Here is a 10,045-nt window from a genome sequence, read left to right as displayed (position 1 = left end):
AAAAGAAAACAACAATAACAAAAGAAAGAAAGAAAGAAAGAAAGAAAGAAAGAAAGAAAGAAAGAAAGAAAGAAAGAAAGAAAGGGAAAGGGAAAAGGAAAAGGAAAAGGAAAGAAAAGAAAAGTCTGGTCCCTAGAAAATCACTTTGCCTCTTGGCCTCACTTTGTTCACCTATAAAATGGGAATGGCCAAGAAATAGCAGCTTCTATTGCTGTTTTGACTATACTCAGATAGTAACTTATTATACTGGACAAAATATTGTTATTGAAGTTGTCACTTAACTCCACGTCTCTCCCAGTCACTCTATTCCAGTGATCTAGGACTGAAATTTTTTTTTCTGCTTTCTTAGTTTTTCTAGACAAGGTTTCTCTGTGTAGTCCTGGCTTTCCTTAAATTCACTCTATAGGTCAAGCTGGCCTTGAACTCAGAGATCTCCCTGCCTCTGCTGCCTGAGTGTTAGGATGAAAGGCATAGGTCACCACACCTGACTCAGAAATCTTATAGAACAGGCTTTTCTTTCTGATCTGTAACCCAAAAAATGAGAGGGACAGGGAGAGATTCCACAGGAAAGCTGTGGGCATTGAGCCCTGAGCTGTGGCCCCTCACCACTCCTGATTTCTGTCATTTAGGGGACATTTGCTTCCTTGGGCAGGGACTGCTGTCCCCAGAGAGCCCCAGTTGGAATGGACAGGTCTGGGGGCCTGGCTTGGGGGAGGGATAGGTGGACATGAAGCTATGTACTCTGTCAGAACTGGTGGGAGGGGTCCTGGTGTAAAATGTGAGCTCTGTGAAAACTACGCATTGAAGGGGACCTTTCTATCTTTACCATCAGACATCGGGTAGTCATTCTGAGCACAGAACCTCTCTCCAAAACACAACGTCCTCGTGCTGTCTGTGGAGGGACTAAGTCTGGCCTGATGGACTTGAAAGGAGTTGAGAGAGGCTGACTGTCACCCATATACCACGTACATGCTCCTCTGAGAAGGACATCCTATCAGTCCCCTCTGAAAGAGCCCAGAGATCTGAAGCAAGGTGGACAGGGCAGCTGTAGGACAAGAGGTACCAGCTCTCAAACAGTCCAGTACCCAGTTCAGGCTTCCAAGAGTTAAGACCCACAGCAAAAGGGGGAGGCAGGGTCAGTGCTGGACAGGCAGGCCCAGAGCCCAGGGCCTGCCTCCCCTCCCCCTCCCCTAGGAACAGAGGCCACTTGTTTGGGCATTGGCGGCTGGCTTTGAGCTCAGCCAAGAGAGTGGAGTGGGGAGGGAGAAGCCCTAGAGAATATTAGAGACAGAGGTCTTAGGCCTGGATCACCACTAGCCAGTGCTAGGCTCTCCGGCTCCCCTTTCCTTCGCTCTGACTCTGGGCAGGATTCACACTGGCCTGACTCTTGGTCTGTCCTTGGAACACTATGGCAGGCTAATCATCCCACCCTCAGATGTGGAAAGGGGACTCTGAAAAGGACGGAGACTGGCAAAGTCACACAGGGCTTGGTAGCAGTACTAGAATTCCAGATGCCCATACCCCATCTTCATAGACGTCCATGGAAACCTGCCCGGAGCCTTGTCATTACCCAGAACTGACAACCAGGCTGGAAGGCACTGCAACCTGCAGCCCACATCTGAACCCTGAAGTCTCACAGAACACGGGGACTTGGATGAGGAGGAAACTTGGTGGGGAACACCTTTGCCCAGAAGCTGATTCTCCTCTGCATGGTGGGGACCAAGTAATGAAACCTGGGGCGTCGGGGCTATCACCTCCTCACAGCCAGCAGTAGCCTGCCTGGGACATCTCACTTGTACCCTATTCCAGTGAGCAAACGGTCACTGGGGAGCAGGGTCCCCAGGCTGGGGTCTAAATAAACTCTAGCCAGGTATAAATCCCAAGGATGGGTTCTCTGCACATCCTCCGTGGCCACCTCTTACAGCCACACCCACATCCCTTGCCTCTCCTCTGGAAGGTTATCAGTATTCTTGCTGTGCCGCACAAGCTCTGCCCTCACCTTGCAGCCAGTCTTAGCAAATAGCCACTTAACTACCAAGGCTCATCCAGGCATCCTCTCCTCCCCAGGTCTGCACCTGTCCACGCCTGTCTCTGGGTTCTGCTGAATTTCTTCTACCCTATAATGACGCTGCTAGGAGCCTAGGCTTCCCTTAGCAGGACAGTCACGACTTTCCAACTACAGGTATCAGGGTCCCCTGGACCGAACAGCAGTCAAATCCTTACCTGAGCATCCCCAAGTCTAACCCTGAATCCCGAACCCCCAGTCTAGGCATTAGGGAAGCTTTCCCTAAGACACTGAATTTAGAGAAACATAAGTCAGGCACCTGGCTCCTAATCACCCAGCACCCAAATCTACCCACGGAGATCTGTGTCCAAACACCTACCCGCCTCCTCCCCAACAGCCCCCAGCCCCCAGCCCCCAGCCCCCGCTGCACTGCAAGCCTGCTCTAAGCCCATCCACCCATTCCCAGCCTGACCCCATTCAACGAACACACCCCTTCTTTCCTGGCAACTGGGCCAGGTAAGCTCTAGAGAAGCCATGCCCCCATTAACTGGTGGGGAATTGAGGAGCGGAGGACGGAAGTAGCTTGTCCAAGGTTACCAACGCCTCAGGTCCAGGGCTAAAGTCCTAAAGCTTTTGCGAGGCTGTACCAACGCCTCAGGTCCGCGGCTAAAGTCCTAAAGCTTTGCGAGGCTGTAAGAATGTCCGGGGTAGACTAGGTAGAAGTCTTCATTTCTCAAGTGGAAAAGCCAAGCTGCCTGACGCTACTGGCTCCGGAGCCTGCAAGCAGAAGAGCTGACGGCTGAAAGCTGGTGTCTATCAGCTCACTTTCTCTGTCCCTACGAGTCTGGCTAGATGACTTCACCTCCAGAGGCGACCCCACTTCACTTCATCCCCAGGCAAGAGCGCTACCAGATGTCCCCGGGAAAATTGAGCGGGGGGCCTCACCATTCCCTTCTGAGGAATGGGGGCAGTGCAAGCCACAACTGGCGATTGGGAGGTCCCAGCAACCTCACTGACCTGTTTTGAGCGAAGAGAACTCCACGAGGTGGGACTCGGGGTCCCGGTACCGTCTGTCACACGCGGCCGCAGCCAACTCGCGGCAGCGGTCCCGGCGCGCCCACCTCGCTCGGCGCTTCCGCCCGCCCCACGTGACACCCGGGGGACGTGAGGGCGGGGAACGGGCAGGGAACCGGCCGGTCCCGCCCCCAGCCTAGTCCGGATCCTCAATACCCTAGGCAGACCGGCCCGCCGGGTTTGTGTCTCTCCTTTATCCTTAGCTTGCTAAGGCTTTGAGGCTCATGTCTACCCTGTCCCTGCTGAGACTCCACCGATCCTTGAGTCTCCTTGTCTCGACACCCCTGTTCTGGTGAGTCTACCCTCTGGGAGAGGACACACACACCACTGGAGGCGGGACAACCACCTTCCCTGGGAGTCCTGTGCACCATTCTTAGTACTCTGCAGGACTGCATCTCCCTGCAGAAGGCGCTGGGAAAGGCCCACCAGAGTCTGGCAGCTTCTCACCTCCTCCCCACACAGATGAAATCCCTAGACTTGGCAGGCATTTCTGGGTCCTGAGGCTAGCCTCTGGGACCAGCCAAACCAGGGGCCTTAATTTAGCTGGGCTTCCAGTTTTCCATAGGAACAGTGGGCATATTTGGAAGAATAGTCGTCAGCAGGGTGGGTCAAGGGGCTTTTACCCTGAAAGGAGGAAGATGCCCTTTGATCAGAGCCTATTACATGCCTAGTCCAGTGATGAACAATTTGTTCTGTTTAATTATTAAAAAAAAAACAAAAAAACTCACACTTGCATAGGGGTAAAAATTATCACCCTAGGTTATAGGTTAGGAAATGAGAGTCTGACATTTTCAGGGTGTTCTCAACGCTACTGGGCATTATGGGCAGACCTAGGGCTGGATGTTCCAGGTGACAGGGTCCTGTCCAGGCTTCTCCACAGAAACTGTTCTCTGGGAAACACTTGATTGTTAGCCCACTAAGGTTTTTCCACTGGCAGGGCTTTCCAGGAGAGGTGAACAGGGTCAGATCTTGAGTTCTTTCCAGACCCCAAGTTCTTGTGGTGCCAAAAATACCAGAGAAAAGCAGGGCCTAAGACTAACTCTGGGACTAGGCATCCCTTGGACAGCAGAGGCAGCCCAGGCTTCCCTCTAGATCTCAGAACAGCTAGGCATAATGTGAGGGCTGACACTTGGTCAGGGGACCTCACGATTCCTGTGACCAGCCTGAGGTCTTTAAGTGCACTGGAAGTGTCTTTACCAGTACCCACCCCTCTCCTTCCTCCAGTTCACACTGCCCCAACTCAGTTCTGAGGCCTTCAGCCCTGGTCTCTGACTTGTGGGTCCCTCCCCTTCCTTCTGTGATGACAGGAGCCAGTCAGAGTATGCCAGATCAACTGTTTAAAGCTAGCTTCCACCAGAAGTCTATCACACAGTAGAAGCCTGACCTCAGGTTAGACCAGCTCCTCTTAAGAGCCCTGAAAAATGAGCAAACCACCTTTGTGACCAGAAAAATGAATGTGCAAATGAACGAAGAGAAAGGAATCACAGGAAAGGAGGAGGCAACAAGCCCCACTCTACGTTACAAGTAGAAAGAAGACGCCTATAGGGACAGCAGTCCCGCGAGCAATAAGAGTATTAAGGAATTTGTGAAATACTCAAATTTGCCATATATATAATAGAACAGAGCAGCGTGGTGCCGAGCAGATGAGAAGCAGGCACAAAGAGCTGGCTGGGGCTGTGTGGTTCATTTATTGGGGCCATGTCCAGCCATGCTGCAGCCACCTGGGCAGGAGCCCGGTACCCCCAGAGGCAGGTGGGGGAAGGAAGGAAGTGCAGAAGGCTCAGTGCCCCAGGGTTCCACCCCAGTCTGGTCTTGGTCCTTGCAGAGAGATGTCACTCAGGTGAGCGAGGTGTCATCGTCGCTGCCCTCTCCTCCCGCACCGCCTGCCCGCTCCTCGCGGCTCTCTGTCACCGCACTCTCATCGATGTTCTCCAGTGAGTCTGCGTGTTGCACCGACAACTCTGACAGCGCCAGGCTGGGCAATGGGCTCTGCTCCGGGTGCAGCCATGGCTTGAAATGAGGCTGGTGTTTCTGCTTCCACTCGGGGTACTTGATGCAGGCCTTGTACATCTTCTTCATGGCCTGTAGACCATTCGAACATTGTTAGGGGTGCCTGGAGGGCCACACCCCTCCAGAGCCCTCCTGTGGTGTACAGTAGTCCCCAGTGTCCCAACTACGGCCATGGGTAGACCTGGTTCATCAGCCATCACCCAGTGTTAACTCTGCCCCTGCCCTACTCCTCAGTGCTACCCCCCTCCCCCATGTCCCAGAGCACACAGCCACTTACCTTGGGGGCCAGGAACTGAGATGACTTATTCACCACCCACTTGGGTAAGGAGCCTGTGGGGGCAGGGAGAGGCCCTTAGGCACCCAGCCCCACCCACTGCCAGCCCCCCTCCCTCTTCAGAGTTTGTGGGGAGGCCACCCCTTGACATTCCTTCTCAGATCCCCCAAGCTCATCTCTGCCCCCACTGTCTGTGTGCTGAGCTCCAGTTCAGAGAAGAAAACCACAGGGCCCTAGGTAACCACAAGTAACCTGTGGGGTGACATTCTGACCTACCAAGCTGTCACCTCCTTCTCCTCACACTAATAGCCTAGGTCTGTCCCTGGGGCTCACCCTCTCTCCTGTCTGTCCTGCTGAGCCTCCTAAGACATCTTAGGCTCAGCACTCTAGTCTAGCCCGCCCTGGAATCCATAGGCCAGCTCTCCTCCTGTCTCCCTCCAAGTTCCTGCTCTGTACACACAGAACACTCATAAAGAGCAGGGAGCCCTGACCTAGGCTGCGGGGTATCCCTGTCAATGACAATCCTGTCAATGAGGTTTAACCATCCTTTCTTTATGTGTTCAGTCACCAACTCACTCCACATTCTGTGACACCCACCCTGCACCTGTCTGGACACTCACAACAGGAATTCAGTGTGTGACATTTCAACACAGACTGGTGCTCTGCTGGAGGGGGATGGGCCCTGAAACAGGGAGCAGGCCCTCACTCTGGGAATCACAGGAAAGGTCACTTCCAGGACCCTGGGAGCACTGAGTAAGAAGCAGAGGTTCAGGGAGCTAGCTGAGGATAAAGGCTGGAGGGACATGGAGGTAAGAAGTGGAAGGGCATGAGGGAGCTAGAGATTCCTCTTCCCCGCCCTGGGCAGGGGCTCTGGCTGGACTCAGAGGGCAACAGAGTCACAGTGGCATTTTAAACAGGTGAGTCAGAGGAAGTAAGTGTTGTTTTTATCTCCTCTAGTAGCTTGTTTGGACAAACAAAGTGGCTGAGTACCAGAAGAATGACAGGTTGGGAGCTGTCAGAGGGTGAAAAGGTGAGAACAGGGGCTGAGTATGTTAGCACAGGCCTGGAAACCCCAGCATGCAGGAGACAAAGTCAGGATGATGGCGAGTTCAAGACCAGCCTGGGTGAGTCAGAAGAAAGGGAGGGAGGGAGGGAGAGACTAAGTGCTACATTTAGGAGCTGACAAGGAGAAGCTGGCCCCAACTAACTGGCAAGTTCTAAACAAAGGGGACCAGAAAGCAAGCTACCGGATCTGATGAAGGGTGGGTCTAAGAAGGGCAATGGTGAGGTCACAGCTGGTACAACAAGTCTCAGGTGTCCAGAAGACATCCTGAGGAAGATGTCTAGGAGGCTGACCACCTCAACAGAGATGAGGGCTCGTCTGTCGCGGATGTGAGCTGAAAGAACAGCTTGGAAAGCTCAGGCCTCTGGGGTGTGGCCGAAGGAGATGCGGCAGTGAGAGCAGGTCCAGGCTAGGAATGCTAGCACCAGGAAGGCAGTTCCAAACTCCCGAGAGGAGCACTGGCCGCCTCGTGGGTCCATTGCTTTCAAACCACTAGCTTTGGATAGAGATCCCCCCAGTACTGAACAGCTCCTAATAGACGGCTTTCAGATAGCCTGGCAGATCCAGTTCATTCCCTGTACAGGGAAGGAGCCCCTGCTGATGAACTGCAGGGTCAAGCCCTCACCTTTGGGATCCACTTGGGCCAGGTAGGTGATGACACAGCTCTTGGGCCCCGTGCTCTGGATGAGGTAGCCCGTCTGGATGGACACAGCTCGGACCAAGTCTTTCCGAGGTGGGTATTTCTGGGGATGGAAGGCACAGGGAGGTGAGACTTGGGTAGGGTCAGAGGGACTGTCTCTATAAGGTACACATACACACACACGAACCCATAGCTGTTCACATTTCTTGACAACTGTGCCCATCCAGACCTAATGTAGGTTAAGGAAAAATAATCAGGCCAGGTCATCCTTGCCCCCTCTCACTTATGCTTTCTCTGTGCCATTAGGGAAGTGCCAGGCTGTGTCAGGGCTTATGTGTGTTTGTGGGCACTGAACCCTTGCCTAGGCTAACTACACCTGCCTGCCCTCTCTACCCAGGGAGTTCAAGTGAGTCCCACCACAGGAACCTGCCTTCTAGTTCTTGCTAGCCCATTTATAGGCCAGCCTCACTCATCCCAAGGGCTGTTCCACCCACATCAGGTCATCCCACCCACTCACGGCAGAGCCAGCCCATACTGCCCTTTCCCTGAGCTACTGGACAGGCCCCAAAGGGAAGTCATTATCTTCAATGTGCAGGAAGGAAACCGGACCCCATGCCTGCCCGAAGTCACTGGACAGACAGCCACAGCCCAGCCCTGCCCATCACCCTTCTGCACACCCCAGGGGAGGGCAGGCCAACTCACAGGGTGTTTCACTGAGTAGTTCATAATGATGTAATCAGCGCCCATGGGGAGCCAGGAGCGGAGGGTGATGACATCACGGTTCTTCAGGGGCTTGGGACACCTCCCTGTAGAGGGCAAGGAATAATTCAGCCAGGCTGCTGGCCTATCTTCCTATTAGGAAGGGTGTGATGGAGGCCAAAAATACAGGGATCCTATCAACTGCCAGCCCTCCCCATCCCAACAGGTACCCCCAACCCCTACCACAGACACACTGTGAAACCAGGAAGCAGAGAGGAACCCTTGTCCCCAATGTCTCTGCCTACCCTGTCCCCAGGGACTCACACAGCCCTTACCTCATTGCTCTGACTTGTCTGTGTATGTGAATATATTTGAAAGACAGACAGTACTGTGATTGCATGTGCTTAAAAATGTGTCCCTGTGGTATGTGGCATGTGGCACACAACTGCATATGCATGTGTTTGTGTGTGTCAGGGACAGCATGTAAGCATGCCCAAGGAGAGCACAGCTTTCCTTCTCAGCATGCAGGTCCCCGATCAGCCTAGCATAGGAGTGACCACAGGGAGGGAGAGTTAGAGGAGATGTGCTGAGAGGTAGGGATGGAGGGTGAGAGGGTTGGAGTCTCGTTCTGTGCCTGCTCACAGGAATAATATCCTACGTCAGCGTTGACAGTCAAGCGGGCGATGTCGAAAGTCTCAATGACATTACTGTCCCACTTCTTTCTGTATTCTATGTCGTGCAGGACATCGTAGAGGGTCTCAGCTGGCACGTCACAGCATTCCATCCGGCACTGCAGACAGACATGGGTTGTCAGGGCCATAGGCACAGGGGCGCAGAGTTGGGGGGAGACAGAGGAACAGGGGCCACTTCTTATCATGAGCCTGGCTCAGCTCCCCAGAAATCTCTTGTACCAAGGGACTGTCAGCCCCTCAGCTCAGCCCTGTATCCTTTTGAGGCAAATCATCCAGGTTCCTGCACACCATGTCTATGCCCTCCCTATCCGCTGGGAGCATCTAGTGGGCAGACAGTTAATTCAGCAAGGAGCTTAAGATAGGTGCACATTAAATGGAAAATCAAATGCCCAAATACACCTTATCACCTAGCCACATTTGTGTGTGTGTGTGTATGATTAAACTGCTATGTAACACCAGCACTTGAGAGGCTGAGGCAAGAAGAGCACCCCAAGTTCAAGGGCCAGCCTGGGCTAGATAGTGAATTGGTAGGATTCTATTTTCAGACATCTTCTCATTATTCAGTTGTACCCTCAAAGAGCTTCCCATCTAGGGGAGAGGACAGCCAAGCTGCGCATCTCACTTTATTTAGCCCTTCAAACGATTAGGCCAGGTAACAAAGCCAAGGAAGGAATTGAGGTTCAAAGAGGTTAAGTGCTCAGCCAAGGTCACCTGGCTGGTTAAGTAGCAGGGCTGTGACTTAATCCAGCTCACATGTCTGGGAAGCAAGCAAAGACAGAACCAGAGTTCTCAAGATTGGTATTCAAAACGGTGAGATTCGATGTCCCTGTTCTATCCTGCCCCAAGAGCCCAACCCCCATAGCAAAGCATAACGGTTTTTTCTGTGTAGTCTCTAATACTCTCCCAGAACTGACATTCGTCCAACACAGGAAACCCACACACTGCTCTCTCCCCATGAGAAAGTGAGTACACTCAGCTCCAAGAGAGGAAGCACTGCCCCCCTCCTCACTGAGGACAGGCCTGGGCACAATGAAAGCACACAATAGGCTGCTCCTGGCTGGGGATGCTAAGTACAAGAAACACCTATGCCTTACACACTACTTCAGATTACAGAAACTACAGAACACAAAGCTACCCCATGAGAGCAGAGCTGGGCCCTGCAGAACGACCAGCCTAGTCTATGCACATGAGCTGCACTTTGTCAAATAGGTGTCCTAATGAAGGGATTGGGCGCCACCATTTGTTTTTTTGTTGTTGTTATTGTTGGTTTGGTTTGTTTGTTTTTGAGACAGGGTTTCCCTGTGTAGCCCTGTAGACCAGGATGAACTAGAACTCTGAGACCTTCATACCCCCACCTCCTAAATGCTTAAGTTAAAGGCATGGGCTTTTTTTTATGATTTATTTTTATTTTATGTGCATTGGTGTTTTGTCTGTATGTGTGTCTATGTAAGAGTTTAGTCCAAGCCGGGCGTGGTGGCACACGCCTTTAATCCTAGCACTCGGGAGGCAGAGGCAGGCGGATTTCTGAGTTCGAGGCCAGCCTGGTCTACAAAGTGAGTTCCAGGACAGCCAGAGCTATACAGAGAAA

The 10,045-nt window shown here is 52.8% G+C and overlaps 2 protein-coding genes across 4 annotated transcripts in view; both read right to left on the bottom strand.

Moving 5' to 3' along the window:
• The window catches only part of Arap1 (ArfGAP with RhoGAP domain, ankyrin repeat and PH domain 1), a 65,023-nt gene extending 61,873 nt beyond the window's left edge, over window positions 1-3,150 (bottom strand). For 2 of the 3 annotated variants that reach the window (XM_021168919.2, XM_021168915.2), the window contains exon 1: window positions 3,023-3,150. The gene's annotated coding sequence lies outside the window, so the exon portion shown is untranslated. The remainder of the gene's footprint in view (window positions 1-3,022) is intronic. The other variant, XM_029480092.1, reaches the window with a different exon arrangement.
• Window positions 3,151-4,678: 1,528 nt separating this feature from the next.
• Window positions 4,679-10,045, bottom strand: part of Stard10 (StAR related lipid transfer domain containing 10) — a 29,602-nt gene continuing 24,235 nt past the window's right edge. Inside the window, exons 4-8 of the mRNA XM_021166220.2 lie at window positions 8,408-8,555; window positions 7,769-7,872; window positions 7,052-7,169; window positions 5,367-5,419; window positions 4,679-5,161 (exon numbers count right to left, since the gene is read on the bottom strand). Coding sequence (XP_021021879.1) covers window positions 4,916-5,161; window positions 5,367-5,419; window positions 7,052-7,169; window positions 7,769-7,872; window positions 8,408-8,555 — 669 coding nt within the window. The 3' untranslated portion in view covers window positions 4,679-4,915. The remainder of the gene's footprint in view (window positions 5,162-5,366; window positions 5,420-7,051; window positions 7,170-7,768; window positions 7,873-8,407; window positions 8,556-10,045) is intronic.

The sequence above is a fragment of the Mus caroli genome, chromosome 7 (genome assembly GCF_900094665.2).
Source record: "Mus caroli chromosome 7, CAROLI_EIJ_v1.1, whole genome shotgun sequence".
NCBI lineage: Eukaryota > Metazoa > Chordata > Mammalia > Rodentia > Muridae > Mus > Mus caroli.
The sequence above is the reverse complement of the archived record's forward strand: the minus strand, read 5'-3'. Positions and strand labels throughout refer to the sequence as shown.